The sequence below is a fragment of the Paramisgurnus dabryanus genome, chromosome 19 (assembly GCF_030506205.2).
Source record: "Paramisgurnus dabryanus chromosome 19, PD_genome_1.1, whole genome shotgun sequence".
NCBI lineage: Eukaryota > Metazoa > Chordata > Actinopteri > Cypriniformes > Cobitidae > Paramisgurnus > Paramisgurnus dabryanus.
This window is the reverse complement of record NC_133355.1, coordinates 32,693,173-32,712,114: the sequence shown is the minus strand read 5'-3', so window position 1 is coordinate 32,712,114 and position 18,942 is coordinate 32,693,173. Positions and strand designations below refer to the sequence as shown.

At 38.1% G+C, this 18,942-nt stretch overlaps 1 protein-coding gene and 1 long non-coding RNA gene across 3 annotated transcripts in view; one reads left to right on the top strand and one right to left on the bottom strand.

Annotated features, from left to right (window-relative positions):
* Nucleotides 1-2,998: 2,998 nt before the first annotated feature.
* On the bottom strand, nt 2,999-3,624 carry LOC135780067 (uncharacterized). Its single transcript, XR_010544945.2, has 3 exons — nt 3,496-3,624; nt 3,310-3,413; nt 2,999-3,198 (listed from the first exon to the last, which is right to left on the bottom strand). It is a non-coding gene; the product is annotated as an uncharacterized lncRNA (long non-coding RNA).
* Nucleotides 3,625-9,836: 6,212 nt separating this feature from the next.
* Nucleotides 9,837-18,942, top strand: part of LOC135735099 (CMP-N-acetylneuraminate-beta-galactosamide-alpha-2,3-sialyltransferase 1-like) — a 473,227-nt gene continuing 464,121 nt past the window's right edge. Inside the window, exons 1-4 of one of the 2 annotated variants that reach the window (XM_073812757.1) lie at nt 9,837-10,164; nt 10,590-10,858; nt 10,973-11,163; nt 18,022-18,201. In XM_073812757.1, the coding sequence (XP_073668858.1) occupies nt 10,137-10,164; nt 10,590-10,858; nt 10,973-11,163; nt 18,022-18,201 (668 nt within the window). In that variant the 5' untranslated portion in view covers nt 9,837-10,136. The remainder of the gene's footprint in view (nt 10,165-10,589; nt 10,859-10,972; nt 11,164-18,021; nt 18,202-18,942) is intronic. The other variant, XM_073812756.1, reaches the window with a different exon arrangement.

The window sequence follows — 18,942 nt, the reverse complement described above, 5'->3', positions numbered from 1 at the left end:
TAAAGGAGGATATTAGGGGTGGCACGGTCTATGAAAAAAATCCAAACCGTTCGGTTCGCTTGTCTCGGTTCGGAGCGCGTGTGTGCCGCACGGTTCAACGGTTCATGCCATGCGCAATGTAGTCTCATGCCCTGTATGTGACCTGAGATAGCGTGTTTCCCTTTCGCGCGAAAGAAGAGGTGACTGGTTTGGAGTATAAGTAACTGCAGGTTATGTTACGTGTAGAAATGGCAAGTGGGAGAAAAAAGGAAGTCTGCCCGCAGTTGGAGGATGTGCCAGCATCGTATAAGTTTGGTGTGTGGAAACATATTTTTATTTCATGTTACCTATGATGACAGCGGACATAAAACAATAGATTGAACTGCAGTCTATGGGTTGAATGTGCTCGAACAGCCAAAGGAGACCGCCTTCTCTCCGACCATTTATCTAATCTGAGGAACTGAACACAATGTTTTACGTCTTTTCGTATTCAGCGCTATTTTTAGCCTTTCATTGATAAAATTAAAGCGGCTGATTTCCGCGTAGTTTCATTTTGCTAGCGTGTGAAAGTTGCCCGATCTTATTTCAGAAATTGCTCCTCAAAGTAATCAGGACAGAAATGGTAAGAAGTGGACAAAAGAGACGGATTTAAATATTACAGGTGTTAAAGTTATGTTTCTCTCTCGTCCACATAAACTCTCAGTATTAAAGCAGCCTCTCAGTGATAAATCTTAGAGCTACACTGAAGTTGGCATTTTAAAGAGCACCAATTATGCTAATAAATTAGCACGTTAGCACGTTATTGTAATATCCCATAGTACATACATGTTATTAAAACTTGAACTAATGCACTGTGAGTCTTATAAATTGCTTACATACCTCACCGATTTCTGCATGTCTGGAAAACGCTCGGATTTAGTTCCTGTCTCCGCCTCCCAAAATGTCTAGTGTATTCGGATTGGTCAGATGACTACTCAACTGTTATTGGTCAACTGGGTTCGGCGTGTGTTTGAAAGGTTACGCCCCTGACTACGCGTGGGTTTTCCGGTTCTGACTGAGAGTCACAGGCAACGTAAACAAGCGCTATATTTCTCTATAAACGATGGTGTCTGTACTGCCTTAACACTTCGAGCTCGATCCAGAGAGTTCAGACGGCCGTTACGATATAAACGATCTCCGTCAATGAACGCGATTGGATTTAACTTTTTTAGGTGTCCTTAGCTCTGCCAGAATGCTAAACGAAGACGAAAATGTGTTGCAAAGACATCCAAAAGGTAATTATAACGTACTACATTACTTTGCAAACTATATGGAAACACCAAATGTAGCACATAGAAAGTATTTTTTTGAAATGATTATAAAACTATTTCACTTATTAACATTATTTTACTATAGTAAACTTTATTATAAAAGTCTGCTTACATACTATATTACTGTGCAAACTATATGGAAACACCAAATGTAGCACATAGAAAGTATTTGTTGAAATGATTATAAAACTATTTCATTTGTTAACATTATTTTACTATAGTAAACTTTATTATAAAAGACCGCTTACATACTATATTACTGTGCAAACTATATGGAAACACCAAATGTAGCACATAGAAAGTATTTGTTGAAATGATTATAAAACTATTTCATTTGTTAACATTATTTTACTATAGTAAACTTTATTATAAAAGACTGTTACATACTATATTACTGTGCAAACTATATGGAAACACCAAATGTAGCACAAAGTATTAATTGAAATGAATGTTCTACATTATTTCACTATGGTAAACTCTTTTATGAAAGACTGCTTACTTATAAGTGCTATGTTTTTACTTATTAGGTTTTAAAGGAATAGTCTACTCATTTTCAATATTAAAATATGTTATTACCTTAACTAAGAACTGTTGAATCATCCCTCTGTCATCTGTGTGTGTGCACGTAAGCGCTGGAGCGCTCTGCGACGCTACGATAGCATTTAGCTTAGCCCCATTCATTCAATGGTACCATTTAGAGATAAAGTTAGAAGTGACCAAACACATCAACGTTTTTCCTATTTAAGACGAGTAGTTATACGAGCAAGTTTGGTGGTACAAAATAAAACATAGCGCTTTTCTAAGCGGATTTAAAAGAGTAACTATATTTTATGGCGTAATAGCACTTTTGGGAGTACTTCGACTTGGCGCAGTAACACCCTCCCTCTCCCATTATGAGAGTGAGAAGGGGAGCGGACTTTTCAGGCGAGTCGAAGTACTCCCAAAAGTGCTATTACGCCATAAAATATAGTTCCTCTTTTAAATCCGCTTAGAAAAGCGCTACGTTTTATTTTGTACCACCAAACTTGCTCGTATAACTACTCGTCTTAAATAGGAAAAACGTTGATGTGTTTGGTCACTTCTAACTTTATCTCTAAATGGCAGCATTGAATGAATGGGGCTAAGCTAAATGCTATCGTAGCGTCGCAGCGCGCTCCAGCGCTTACGTGCACACACACAGATGATAGAGGGATGATTCAACAGTTCTTAGTTAAGGTAATAACATATTTTAATATTGAAAATGAGTAGACTATTCCTTTAAGGAGAATGCAACAGGTTCCAGGGCCTCTTACCTGCGTGATTCATCATCCAGGTTTTGCACAAATTGTCTAAATCCCTACACACAGAACATTTATTGTACCGACTAAAAGCCTTTGAGGTGCAGGACTAGAGTAAGTTTAATTACATTTTTAAACCAATAACACTAAAGTATCATTATAGTAACATAGTACCCAAAAGAACAAAAGATGTAACTTTAAAGAAAATATAATAGTCAGTCAAAAGTTTTTTTTATTTATTACAAATATATATTTAAATGTTAAACAATATACAAATAAACATACTTTAGTAACCATATTGTGCTCTTGTTTCAAAAATTGTTCAATTCATTTCTTACAGCCATCTATTCAGATAAATGGCATATCAAAGCTTTGTCAGCTGGTGCTATTTAAGACGACACTATAAGGTTATCATCCTGTTGTGTGTTGTTCTCCAGATACGCTTGGAGCTTCCTGATCAGATCGGTCACAATTTTGGCTTTCGACGACCCCTGCACTGAAGATGGCATGCAATCACGTCCTCATTTGAAGGTCTCTCAAACTGTGATGCCAGGTCCATTGGAATCAGGGCTTCCTTCAGCTTATCTTCAAATACCTCATCAAACACAAGCCTGATCACATCCTCCACATAACTGTAGAAATATTGCAGTCAATAAATCTTTTGTTTTGATCATTTATTTCCCTGCTTCATACATTAAGTTTTTTAATTATGAATGTATTTGAAATAAAACATTACTGCTTACGGTATGTCACTTGTGTGTTTTGGGAACATAGCCTTGTACTTTCCCTCTCCTGCTTTTGTTACGGCTTGGTGACATTGTAATGGATGGCTGCAAGGTACAAATACCTGTAAAATATAAACAAGCAATTAATTTATTGTAAAAGTAAATACTGCTTTATATAACACAGTTACTAAAATACTTAAATACCTGCACAGCATTCCAATAAATGAGAAAATCAAAAAAATTTTGCTGCAAATCTGAAATCTCAGGCTACGGACAGCAAAGGCATCCACTGATGATGGTGATGGAAACATTGTGAAACGATGCTACTGCCTGGGTTCCTATTATTATGCAGAGAATATTACATATTACATGGCCCAACATTAGCAACACACATCATGTGTTTACTTCGTTTCAAAATCTAAGAAAGCTTCAAGTAAATACAACAGTAAAATACATATAACTTTAAACAAATCATCTGTACTTAGAGTTTCTTGAGTTTGATCATGAGAACAAATTTTACTGGTAACAGTTTAGCTGGCATTTGTATTTGTATTTAGCTTAGCAACTTAGCAAGTTTGTAAACATGTCTAAACCAACATCGATAAAAAAAACGATAGTCTGCATAATTCAACATACACGTGTGTAAATATGGTACGTTGTTTATGAAATACAGTATTACAACACAAGACAATTAGCTTGCAAGCTTAGCTCTACACGCACATTATGTTAATCTCCGGTTACCGGTTACGTAACGTACAGTAAAAGGCAAATAATAAACGTGAATACTTACAGCCTGTGATCCAGAAGTGCACAGTAATCCAACTTTCAAGAGGAGACGTCGCGCAAATCCAGCTTCGGTTCATGAGAAGCAGTTATTGTGAAAACTCCGTGAACAACTTCTGACTGGATTTTTCCGGAACCGTATTAAACATGATGTCCTCTGTGGAAGTCCATAAAGTGCTATTTTTCCCTCGCATCTAAAGAGACAGCGTCTACTCGAGAGATTTAATCGCTTAAACAATGAAACAAGAGTTTGCAAACAGAGTCAAAGCAGGGACTCACAACCTCCGCCATTTTAGCTCTCTTGACTCGGCGCTCCCCACCCTTGTCTTTGAGGGCGTACCCAAGCAAAGCAGAGAGGGCTGAACTATGATAATGTTGGTCTTATCTACGTCACTAATCCCAGGAAGTAAACTGTTGCCTACAATCCGAGTGTTTTTTGTTGTCCTCGAACGTTAGAGACGATAACTCGCGTCATCGTTTTCTTTGAGGTACGTACTTTTTGAATATCGTTAGCATGTACTAATGCACACTTACACACAAAAGGATGTTTAAAAACGTGTATCCCATAATAGGTGCTCTTTAATAAATGCAAGTTATCTTGGTGTGCTAAAAATGCACAGAAAGTTCATGTAGATGGCAATACACATTCTCTTTTTTGCCAAATAAATGAAAAGCATGTTGAAATCATCAATGTCTTCCCTCTTTCTGTATCAAAATCTCATCTGGCTTTCCTCAGGGATGGTCCCAATAATGTGCTTAAAGTCAAATTCAGTTTGTGCATGATTACATGATATAACTTTTTTAATCCTGTATCCTAAATTATGGATAATTAATACATTAATAAGATAATACATTTCTGGAGTTTAAAAAATTTAAAGAAAAAATAACAACAAGAACCGTACTGAACCGAGAACCGTGACCATAGAACCGTGATCCGAACCGAGGGTTTCTGTGAACCGTGCCACCCCTAGAGGATATACTTTTTATATTGCAGTTTAGATATTATTTGCATTATAATTGATAAGGCATTCATTTCTTTAGTCAGGAAATGTAAAACTACTTGGTCTTTGTATTGTTCTATTCACAGGAGCATTATTACAATGCAGAAGATGGAAGTGGATATTTGGTGTGGACAATTAAAACTTTACAAAAAGAAGCATCAGAGGGACAGATAAAACGGCCACGTCAACCACAAACAGGTGCATGATTTGCAGATTGATCAAGATTTTGGACTTCTATTTGGTGAGGCGACCGCTGCAAAGTTGTTGGAGAAGTGGTCTACCAACATAAAACCAAAGGTTATTGCACAGACCCGTGGCCTCACACAGACTTGTAAGCATCCAAAATGCTGAAGCCACTGAAGTTGAAGATGGTACTGTAACTATTGTGCTATACAAGTTATGATTCATGAAGAATGGCTTTGGATCTATAGTTTCAATTGTAGTCACAATGTTACCCATCAGACATGCATCATTCATACAGTATGCAGCACAGATTTAAGTAAATAATCAGAATAAAAATTACAGTTGCTGAGACCTAAACAGGAGTGGTGTTTCTGGTTTTCTAGGACATTCCAGAGCTAAGACATTGCACTGTCCACCTGCAAATTTTATTAAAAGGATGTTCTTGGATGTTGGAATTTTTCTGGGTGGCTGCAAAATACATTATTTTGGCTCCTGTCCCTGGGCTCCAAACTTTACAGAAAGTTGTGTCAAGTTGCCCTTGGCAACATACCGGGTGATGTCGAGAGGTGCAAAAAATTATTTGTTGTCATTTTTCATACATTTCTCTTCCTTACATAGACCTTTATGGTAGCATTTGCATGTGAAGGCCTCGTGCAGCAGTTATTTTCCCAGTGTGAAATAGGCTCAGGAAGCATCTAGAGCTGCAGAACTCAGGGCTGCGACCCAAGGGCCCTCGGTGGTCGGCCAGGTCAAGTTTGAGGGCCTGTGAACCTTGAGTTCTGGAGCGTCCCATCTACCACCTAAAGATATAGGCTGTTAATGCCTTTCGGCCTAATTAAACGCTTAATGAGGCCAAAGAAATGCAGAACTTCAGGCCTGAGATGATTTCAGAGAAAAAAGTAAAGAAAAACAGATGTTTATTTTAAAGGACAATAATGGATGCAACATATTAGACCCAATTGTGATGTGCAAACTGGCTGTGGATTTGAATTTAAATTTATATGCTGTTTACAATTTAGATGAACAGTGAATCAATTTTTGCAAGAACTTCCGAGTTTGACGTCAGAATACAAAAAAATTCTTAGACCCTGAACTCACTTTAAAGAGATTACTGCTGCTGTTATTGGACTTTCCTCAGGATGTACACCAGTTTTGGAATGTTTTTGTAATTATTATTTTGAGGTATTCCAACAATGTATAAAAGAAAGAGTTCCTCATTTGAGATGTCAGTGGGCAGTTTTAAAGCTACCCCACAAAAAAAGGTTATTTGGCATCCTTAAAGAGCTGGCAACCCGTAGCAATTTTAATTTTTTGTTTTTCAAAATGTTTAGCAAATAGGGTAAATGGTGTATTGTATACAATAATACATAAAGATCAGTCATATAAGAAATAGATCAATACTAGATAACGTGCATTTGGTACGGGACATTTTTTATTTTATTTCTCAGAATAATGTATATATAGGCTTCTTGTCATTAGACCAAGAAAATGCATTTGGCAGAGTTGATAATTTTTTTCTTTTTGATACTCTAAAGGCTTTTGGTTTTGGAGACAAATTTATTTATAGTTATAGTTGTATACTGAGACCACATGTATGATAAAAATAGCTGGTGGCCTCTGTGTTCCTGTGAAAGTAAATAGAGGCATTCCTCAGGGGTGTCCAATATCAGGTCAACTTTATACTATGGCCATTTAGTGTAGACTAAGAAGACAGCTAACAGGTATACAGGCCAAATCATTGAATTGTAAACATCTTATTAAGCTCCCTGCTTTCGCAGATGACGTAGTAGTTGTAATTAGAAATTATGTTGAATATTTAAAAATGGCTTTGGAATGTGGGAAAGCGTCTTCAGCCAAATTTAATTGGCAAAAAATGTGAAGCTCTGTCCATCATTACCTAGTGGTTTGAGGTGGGGAAGAGCAGGTTTTAAATATCTAGTCATTTTCTTAAGGACAGATGAATACGAGGGAGGGGGGGATTGTGAGGGACTAGTGGAAAAAGTGTGTGCTCGGTCGTCTCACTAGAAATGGTTGCTACTCCAGTTATCATATAGGGAAATGGAAGAAGCAGATATGATAGAGAGAGGAAGACTATTTCAGAGCCTAGGAGCAGCTACCGAGAAAGCCTGATCACCTTTGGGCTGTGGAACTGTAGGCTAGTAGAAGTTGGCTAGATGATTTGATGGCTCTTGAGGCAGTGTATAGCATGAGAACATCACAAATGTATTGAGAAGCAAGACCGTGCAATGCTTTTAAAGCAAAGAGCAACATTTTTAAATCAATGCAAAGTTTAACCAGTAAAGAGAGACCACACAGGTGTAAGCACATTTTTAGTGCCAGTAAGCAGTCGGGCTGCCGCGTCCTGTACCATCTGTAAATGATCCAATATTGAAAAAATAGGTACTTGCACAAGATGATACCCAGTCCCCTACATTTACTGAGAATGATCTATCCTTGAGGTAAGAGGTAAACCACTCCAGCAAAGACCTTTGGATGCCATCTACATGGAAAAGTCTCTGTTGCAGGATCTCGTGATCTACAGTATCAAAAGCTGCAGTTTAATCAAGAAGAATTAAAATGCTACAAGAACCAGACTCAAGGGAGCAAAATGTCGTTATTAACTTTCAACAGTGCAGATTCAGTACTATGTCGATCCCTGAAACCAGGCTGAAAGGATCGAAGATAACAGTGACACTTAGATATGATGAAATCTGAGAGTAAATTTTTTTTTACAGAACTTTTGAAAAAGGCAGTTTTGAAATGGGTCTATAGTTGTACATGACATGCTGATCAAGATGATGCTTTTTCAACAATGGTTGCACTATAGTATGTTTAAAAGAGGCTGGAACCATTGTAGATAGTTATTAACAATAGCAGCCACATTCGGACACAACACAGGAAAAGCCTCCTCAAACATATGTACAAAATTTTAGAAGGGCACGAAGATGGCTGCATCTTAGAGACAATAACAGACACACAAGATCTGTATATCACTGTTTGCAACCGCATTGACGAGTTCAGTTGGCAAAGCTCGTCAGATGAGTAGTCAAAAACCATTGTAGAAAAACTATTAGAAAAAACTGTGGGATTGACTGTCGCATCCGCTGACTCACCTTATGAACAATGAAGTACACAAAAAACACTCAGCCACGAACAACGCATCTTTATACCCTGTCCAATCAACCATGATAACAGAAAAACGTGCTAGCCTGAAGCCCACCAAACCACCCTTGCAAGAGACAAATTGTGTAGGAAAAGAGCAAACTGAAAGGAGTAACAGGCCAGGGAGAGGGTGGAAAACTTACCCCACTGGACGATACACAGCAGATTGGGGGTAAAGAAAGAAAGAAGGCTCGGGGTGGATGAAGGACAGAGAGGATTAAGTGTCTGGGTAGACCTCGACAAAAGTAGAAAGGATGGATGCACAGTGTCCAAGAGTAATAACCTGGAGCCGCCGCAGCAGACAGACGATGATTAACGCTCTCTCACAGTAAGGAGGATGGCAGGCAAACAGCGATTCACTTCAAAGCACAACTTACACAAAACCTAAAAAAGTTAAATTTCTCACAAAGTTCAAAACGTTCACAAAATCCAAGGGTATGAGTATATTTGACTTAAAAGTAAAAAAACTCTCCCTTTCAATTTCAATTTAAAGAACTTTATTGGCATGATTGTGTCACTTACAATATTGCCAAAGCATTATACATAAAACGAGAAACATACAATAACACAATATTAACAAACATTAAGGTGCAATTAAGCTAAGGTGCTGGGTGATGGATGAAGTACTACTGCAAATAAAATAAAATAGAATCAGAGGATATTTACAATATAGATTTTGAAATATAAACATTTGAAGTATACAAATGTACATTTAGGGAGGCACATGAGAGGTAAAATAAAAGTACTGTACAAGATCAGGGCTGTAGATTATTTCTGATGGTGTGTAACTGATAAATGAATTTAGCAGCAGCTGATGGGTGTCTGTCTTCCCCCAGTAACATCTTCATTTGATCTGAGTCTGAAGAGTTATGAAACTCTGGTATGAGCTTTGAGATTTTGTCAAAGTGTTTCTCTATAAGCTCTTTATATTTACTACAGTAAAGGAGAAAGTGTGTCTCTGTCTCAATCTCGTCACTGTCACAATGGACACAGATTCGCTCTTCTTTTGGGAGCCATGTTTGTCTATGTCGGCCTTTCTCTATTGCCAGACTGTGATCACTGAGTCTGTATTTAGTGAGGACTCGTCTCTGCTTTACATCTCTAACTGTGGAGAGATATTCTGACAGACTGTATTTTCTGTTTAGTGCCCGAAAACATTGTAGTTTACTTTGGTTTTTACTTTCATTATCCCAATGATCCAAATATAAAGTTTGACTTTCTTTAATGATTTGGTTTATTGTGGTTTGTTTGCGTTCATTAGTGCTGGTCTGGAGTTTTAGAGCCAGTTGACAGATGGGACTGGTTTTAGGTCTCTCTCTCTCTCTCTCTCCCTCCCCCTCCCCCTCTCTCTCTCTCTCTCTCTTTGTGTTTGTGTGTGTGTTTAATGTCTTTAACTTTTTTAAAGTGCTAATTTTAAAGCTTGGTGTATTGGACCTTAATAGTACTAGACAAAAATTCTTATAGCTTATATTTGAACAATTTAACTTGAAAATCTGAAGGGAAACACAGGGACTTGAAAAGCATCCATGTTGAAAACAGAGAAGGTGTTTAGGAGTTCAGCCAGGCCCATTTGAAGTTATTCAAATATTTTCATTGCAGCGTAAAGACGCACACAGACAGACACAGGCAGTTGTCCATTTAGCAACTTAGACTTCAGGATATGGCATTGTTGAGCTGAGTTATACTCTGCTATTAAAGCAGGATTCATGATGAAACATGTGCATCTGTCCTCACAGCTGTGCAGGTGAGTTCAGACTCCATATCTATTATTCATTTACATCAAATAAATCTAAGAGCAAACACTGTTTTATAGTATAACATGTATGGTCTTGAGAAATCGTCATCTGCTTTTTAACCCTAACTAGGTTATGAATATTAGTGTATTTGATTAGTCATCACAAGGGTTCTTCTTAGTAGTTGATGAGGTTTTGAGCCAAGAGTCAAATTTCCGCAAGTGTGCAAATTTATATATATATTTATAAAATATGTAAATATCATGTCATGTTAATGACACTAAACGATTCATTTCGATTTGTTACCTTTTACATTTTGCATGACTACATGCTATTTAAATCCAGCTGACATGTCTATTACGAATCAAAGTATGAAGTTTTAATGAAGAGAAAAGTCTTACAGATGACCTAAACATCCAGTCCTTTCCTACCAAAGGGCTTAAAAGAGAAGATGCCGAAAAGATGGTGTACTCTGCCACAAAAAGAAGGCGATACATCACTTTTTGCGTGAGCGCTGTCGTCTGCCTGTTCATATTCTCTCGACCGATGACGCAACGCCTAATGTTTGGAGAGTGTGCATGCCATCAGTGTGTAATGGATCTTAGACATGACACCTGGTTTAGACAGCGCTACAATCCATACACCCAACCTCTACTGACCAAAAAAAACAGCGTACTCAGCAAAGCCCTCTATCTGTGGTGGCAGGTAAGTATCTCGGGTATGAAATACATTTCACCCTGCAAAGTCAGTTCAAAAAGTTCATTTCTAGCATTACTAATTATCAGCATCAGTTTCAGTTCTTCCATACTATTTCGACAGAAGCTACAATTTAAGAGCAAAGTAAACTACACAATGGTGGCAGAGATGTTATTTGGGATTTTTCCAAATGAAGAAGATTATTCAGATGCTGGACCGGGACGCTGCAGGACCTGTGCTGTAGTGGGTAATTCTGGCAACCTCAAAAGGTCTCACTATGGCCCTCTCATCGATGCCCATGATCTTGTCATTAGGTGAGTGAGTGAGTTGTTTGTTAACCGCAAGTCTTCATACCTAAAAAGAGTCATCAGTCTTATCTCTCAGTGTTTCTCAACTCCAGTCCTCGGGTTCCCATTCCCAGAATGTTTTGGATGTCTCTCTATTGGCGCTTTTCCATTGCATACATAGTACCCCATGGTTTAGTTTGGGTCGGGTTAGCTCATCTCACTTTGGCGAGGTTAGCTTTTCCATCGAGTTTAGTATCACTTCTTAGTGGGAGGGATTATAGGTGTGTCGTTATATTTGGGCTGCCAACTGCTGTGACATTGAGAGAGTACACGTGAGAGCGTCATTGTACATTCCTATACATTCATTTATTTCTCAGTCTGCCGCAAAACTAAAATTGGCCACCAAAAATAGATGTTTGCACATCGAGTTTATCCCTACCTCTGTCTCAAATGACAGTTTCTGATCAAACACCATGGCTTCAGCCGACGGCGCTCCGCTGACCCTCATTGAAGTTGCATTTAAGCATATATGCGGACGTGCTCGTCGTGAATGTTCCCTCACAAACTGCAAGTCTGGATAAAACTGTTATGGTGTCCCTGATTGTCAACCTGTGGATGTTTTTCATCGCTAAAAGGGAGTTTGGGAACTTACAGCAAAGCACAGATGACAACATGTTTCCTCGAGACAGCGCAAGCTAGCATGAAGGTAAAGCTAATATTTTACATTATAGCGATGACGCTGGTAGTGACGATTCTTTCAGACCCACAGTGTTTTCGCATCACGTTTGGTATCAGCTCGGGTTGCTTGGAACCCCAACCGAGGAGGTACGAAAAAAGTATCGGGTACTACATACTGCACCCAGTGGAAAAGCTCCCAAAAGTAAGCTGACCCGACTCAAACTACACCAAACTGTGGGGTACTATGCAATGGAAAAGCGCCATAAATGAAACACCTGATTCAACTCATCAGCCTCCTTCCAGAATGGCTGTCTCAATCAGGTCCTATATATAATATATATGATATATAAAACAAATATTTCAAGTTTATTGAGTTGGTTGGCGTGATTTTCAGCTGGAGAGCTTTAGATATGTTTACTTGATTTCCTGTCAATGCTCACTGTGAGGATGTTTAGGAAACTAATGTTCCAGTGCACTGGAAGGATACTGCGATTGAGACAGCCCTTAAAATGTCTGACTCCCTGATCAGTGCCCAGACTACTAAACAAAGGAGCTTATTCAGTCACAGACAATGTTTGAATTGTCTCTCTAATGAACACACTATTAAGCTAATGAGTTGAATCAGATGTTTTAAATAAAGAGACATCTCAAACATTCTGGGAGGTCTGGAGTTGAGAAACACTGGTAAAGCTAATCAGTCATTAAGATGAATGTTTCAATGTTTCTTAAAACAATGTATATGGTCAATGCTGCTATATTTGACTATCAGAGGTTCTTTTGATGTTGTGAAGCTGGTGTAGTAAGCACTATGAGGTGCTGCTGTATGGACATGCTGACGGTTCTTACTTTGCATAGGTTTTGGATAGTAAATGACAGAGATGTCAAAATGCCTGAGACCACACTGAGAAACTTGAACTTAAATGGTTTTAAATATAAACCTTTAAACAAACATAAAAAGCAAGGATTTTAAATGCATACAAATATTTTCCATTTAAATCAATTTTATTTATATAGCGCTTTTCCCTTGCTCAACAGCTTTACATGAAATAGAAACAAAGAAAACACAGAAAGGCCATAATAATTGGTCCGTAATAATGAAAGTAGTATTAACATAATTAACGTAATTTCATCTTTTTTTCTGGTGACATTTCAATAATTCCTGTTATGTTCTCTTATTTTCTCCATGCAATGATAAAGAATATAGCCTCACTTTACCTCTCATCTCCATTTGTGTTGAAACATCAGAAGTGTGAATATATCATGATAACATTTTCAATGTTGCATGAACTAACCATTTAAGATTCTGAGCTATCTGTAGGCCATTTATGACAAAAGCATGTTTGTGACATTAATTTCTTGCACAAATCATCAGATGTCTTTGTCACGGTGTTTCTGCAATCATGCTGGTTTAATGTGGACTGTTAGATTGTTCAGCAAAAGTTCATAGTGTGTGAGCTGATGGTTTTGTGTTGTTTGTCTGTAAGCACATGGCTCTCACTGTGACTGTTGACGTGTTTCCACCTGCGCTGATTTTTATTTGTTTAGTGTCACAGTGTTTGACCCCGCCCCCTTGTTTCCATGATATCTGTTTCACCTGTCGTCTTATTTAGTTCCGAGTGCCTTTTCCTTGTGGCTGTCGGTTTGGTGCTGTTCTGCCACATCTGCATGACCTTGTTTGTTTTTCTGCTCCCAGTTTCCCAGTTCACTCCTCTTCAGCAGCCGGCACTGTTTCCCTCTTTCTGTTGTATCCTCATCATCTGTCCTTGCAGTGTTTGTTGCATTGTATTTAAATTATTTTCACTCAAATTTTCATGTTGATAATTTCCTTTTTAATAAAATGAAATGGTATTGTATTGCAAAACTGCAAAATTGTGCTCTCAGACTTCAACTGGGCCCATATTAATAAAAAATCTTTCTAAGAATTTCTAAGAAAATTATTAGAAATGTGGGAATTTTCCTCTGAAAATTAAAAAAAGATTTTAGTAAAGAAGGAAGTAATTCAAAAAACATCTTAACCTTAAAAGGGGTCTTAAGGTCCAAAATTGTTAGGAATATGGACGAGGACTTTTAAGAGGCTTCAGAGTTTCTTTAACAGCATTAAAAGTGGACAAAACCAGAAGAGGGACTCAAAAAGTGTTGCACACAATGCATGGCAGTGAGTTAATAAGACACAACACATTAGATCATGCAGGGATCATGTTTGTGACCGATCTTTTTAGAGACACCTTTATAATTTATAATAGACCATATATTTAAAAGCACTCTTTTTCTTCTTTCTTGGACAACCAACCAATCACAGTCTTAAAAAAGTGTGTCATACATAGCGACCCAACGGGGTCAGCACCGCCTTCTCACTAAGATAAAAGATTTTATATTTTCTTTGGTAGCCACAAGTTTTGATATAATATCAAATATAAAATTAAGTTAAACATGGTGAGGTTGAAATCTCTTAGCTTCTGTGTTGCTTGGTTTACTTACCTAACATTTAGTGTACTTCCATGGGTAACTTTATTTCAACTGTGTATTTCACCCGTAAAACAACAGGTCTATCAGAAGAGAGGCTCAAGAATATTACTTATTACAGGCCAAAACAACCTGTTCTTAGCAGAGCTCCAGAAAGAGGAGCTGTAAAAATATATAATGCTTGTTTTAAGTACTTAAACTGCAAATATGTGACCAGTCATGGAAAGTAGTGACACAAGTCGGATCTGGGCCATTTTGAGTGATTCACAGATTCTGAAAGTGCAGTTTCTAAGCTTTCCAATGATTTGTAACACATGGAAATCTGATAAGATTTGGAGAAGTTGTGGCCATTTGAATATAGGAACTCAGAAATACTCAAACCGAGAAAATCTAGATGAAAAGTGACTCTTCTTTCCAGCTGGGGGAGATAATAGGGCTCATTTACATCTCATTTAGCTAAGCCATAACCCCTGTAAAGCCGTTTTGAGATACCGATGTTCTAGCATCATATGTAGTATTTTATGACAGAAGTCCCAATGACAACATGCAAAAACAAACATGACTTTTTACCACTGTGTTGATCACAAGTAGAATCCAGTCTGTTTCAGATGTGTGAATCAAACAATGACCATTTTTGTTCACAAATGTGTATAATCCGTGAAATATAGATATATAGTCTATTTTTTACATCAGATTTCGCATGAACATCTGGTAATACAATATAATATACAATCTGAGGACTATTTACATTGTTACATGTAAGGGTATATGAGATTACACTCCATTAAACACATGAACCCGCCTTCAAAGTTTGTATTTAAAATAGGGAGGTAGTATAATAGATAATCCAAACAGCGCCATCGAAAACGTGAAGTCCTTTAGGGATGTAACCAATCGCTCACTCGTTCCTCCATCAGCCAATGACTTCATGGAAATTATTGATAGACAAAACATGTAGCCAATTATATAACGAATTCAATGATCTATGTGTTACTTATGTGTGTTTGGACTTATCTGCAATAACTGACAGAGAGATGACATCAAAGTACCGAGGGAGCGATTCAAAATTAAATTACTCCGTAAGATTTCTTGAAGAGCTCACGCTGTACTTTAACGTCATCCGACTGCGGCGCCGCATAAAGTCAGTGACGCGGCTGACGTACGATGCGGCTGACTGTTATTTGTTCCGCCCCAGCTTCTTTTCTTTTTCTTTTGTTTTGTGCACCCGTGCTTCGTTTACAGTCTGGGGAGACGCATGCTATAAGTTTGAAAAAAAACCTAGCAAACATGTCTGAGGAACAGGGCAGCCACGTGACTTCTCGCTCAAGCTGGAAGAGAAGACAATGCTGAATAAAGTCGTAATTCCTGCTATTTTTGGACCAAACTGTATTTTTGATGCTTCAACACATTCTTACTGACCCACTGATGTCACATGGACTACTTTGATGATGTTTTATTACCTTTCTGGACATGGAAACCGTACATAGATTTGGAATGAAGGGGACAGAAAGCTCTCGGACTAAATCTAACGTTAAAACATCTTAAACTGTGTTCTGAAGATGAACGGAGGTCTTCCGAGTGAACGACATAAGGGTAAGTCATTAATTACATTATTTTCATTTTTGGGCGAACTATCCTTATTTAGTAGTCACGCTGTTCCCTTTGGGGGCGGGGGCAAAAGCACAAGCTGCTTATACAGTATGTAAATACACAAACAGACAATGACGCCCCCCGCTGCACGCTAGAATCCCCGAAAAAACAAGCCGATTTCAACCGCAAAATGTACGCTTTTAAATATACAAAAACTGCTATCTCAAACATGGAGAGGCTTCTTCGTGATCTCAATTCACAGATTCTGCAATAAAACGAAAATCATAAATTTTGAAAAAAACCTTTGTTTCTCATTTTCTCGAAACTTGTGCTGCCGACTTGTGTCACTGGTTTCCGTGACGGGTCACATATATATTCTTAAGGACATCATAAAATAAAATAAAACTCAAGAAAGCTTTAAAATATGGGACCTTTAATAAAACATATGATAAGGGATCTCATCTGTCTGCTGAATATCTGTCTGCTAATGATCATACAGATGAATGTTACTCAATCATTGTTTAATAAAGAAAGAAAAATGAACAACTTCAAATAAATAACTACATGCTTTATTTTTGCTATTTTGCTATTAATTTAATAAACAAAATTTCACCCTCATGTTCTTAACATGAGTTAATTAAGTTAATTTATTTTGTTGAGCACAAAAGAAGATATTTTATAATAGATGGTAAGCACACAGGTGACAGTAACCATTGACTTCCATAGTATTTGTTTTTCCTACTATGGAAGTCAATGGGTACCGTCAGTTGTGTACATGTCATCAAAATAATTTTCTTTGCTTGTGTTCAACAGAATTTAGGCAACAGAATAAGTCAATTACATCTGGCCTGTGATCTTGGGATAACAGCGCTGTTTGCGTGATCATGTTTGAGGCAAGTTATCAGGTTCACAGAAACAGATACTTCCATGTCCACCTCATAAACTGCGTTGACCCCACACTAAAATCTAACATCTCTGTTACGACTGTAACCTCTGTTCCCTGAGATAGGGAATGAGATGCTGCATCTGAATAACTGTAAAACTAGCCTGTCTTATATGCTGCGATTGATGACATCATGAGTGTAAAACATACCGGAAGGTATAAAAGGGAGGTGCAAACAGCGCATTTTAGCTTCTGGAAAATGAAGCGAGTGCTACAGACACAAGGAGTTATGGCAATGAGACACAACCTCTGTTGCAGTCGTAACCGAGACACTCCCTTTCGAGGTAACTCGACGCTGCATCATGAAATGACACTTTGGGGCATGAATGGGGAACTGTGCCATAAGAATTTGTGTGTCCTGTTATGAAAAGTATCATGCACAGATCAGAATATAAGAATCTGATTAACAGGTAAGGATGAGAGGTCCAAACTATAGTACCTCGTAGAAGTGGATTACCCTGAATCATCCCACAGTCTGTCTTGTGTCTCCTTGAGGGTCGCCAAGTCACGTCCCTTGAGGGGGGGATACTGTCAGGATCCTGCTGGAACCTTGTTTCATTTTTCATGTTAAGTCCGTATGGCACTCGTTTGGCACTTCATTTCCACTTTTGAACATGTCTTTTTACGATGTGATTTGTGATAGGAAAAGAGATAAGAGTGAGGTCGGCAAAAGGGCAAATTCAAACCAGGCACATCGCATCAAAAGCCAGTTCTACAAGCCATACTCACTACTGCCTGCGCCACTAAACATGTTAAATTCTGTGCATATATATATATATATATATATTTTTTTTTTTTTTTTTTTTTACTTAAGTGGTCCAACCAGACATCATCAGTCCGGCCAAGTGCGTTTGCCAACAAGGGACGCTATTTGCACCTATTGTAAATTCATTGTTGGCATTCAGCTAAATTATTTCTCTTTACGATTCTGCAATAAAATATAATTTTGCATTGACTTGACCTGGTAGCCAAGATATGGCAGACACCACCCCCTGCCATACCCAATTGATGACCCCCTGACCTTACCCATGTAACCAATGCCTGTGACTTTCCTGTGAATATACATTTTTTTTCAACATATTCTATTATTAACTGCACTTTGTTTATCATCAACCTAAATGTTTTTTGTCTTATGGTTTTGTATGCATGTGCACTTTTTTATGAGAAACATTGTACATGTACAGTGACAAAGATATTCTATTCTATTTCAGGATAAACAGGGGTCCGACAGCAGGTTTTGAGAGAGATGTAGGCTCTAAGACCACTCATCGTATTATTTATCCTGAAAGTGCTGTGGACATGGACAACTCCACACATCTGGTTCTTATTCCTTTCAAGACTCTGGATCTACAGTGGCTCATCAGTGTCTTTACTAGCAAACACATTGATCGGTGAGTAAACCCACACAGAACTGCTTAAAAGATTAACTTCCCCATCTCTTCTATTGCTTTAAAATGCAGGCTTTTAATCATTGCCAGTTCCTGCTGCCGTGAAGGTCATCAACCCACTGATCCACTGGCCTTTCTTCAATGTGATGCCCAGCCGATGGCCACCAATGACCACCGCCGCCCACGAGTCAGCTGACATTGGCTTAACTTAGAACTCTCTTCTATACGTTACATTATTACTACTGTCGCTAGAACAATTTAATCTTAGCCACTGTACTCTGCTTCTTATGTTGTCCACCGATTTTTCTGTGTTTTCTCCTGCTTTTATTATTGTAAAGCTGCTTTGAAGCAATTAAAGGGGACAGAGAATGAAAAACCATTTTTACCTTCTCTTTGTTGAATAATGGTAGTCTACCCGCATTCACGAACGTACAAAAAGTGCTAGACATGCTTAACATCTCAGTCTCATAGAAATTCCTCTTTTAGAAATGTCAGCCAGAAAACGGCCCAATCTGAAAAACTGATGCTTATGGCATCACAGGCATCTCACTGCCCCTCCACTTTAAAATAATTGGCTACATTTTTTGAGTGGCAGCAAAGTCGGCCAATCAGTAATTATACTGCAAGTTAAGCCAGTAGGGGGAGCCAAATAGGTGCAAAACCACTTGTTTAAAATCCCCCACCCTAATAGAGCTGTCTGAGAGAAGTTTTTAGGAAGCTTCTAAGGCATTAAGCTTTGTTTAT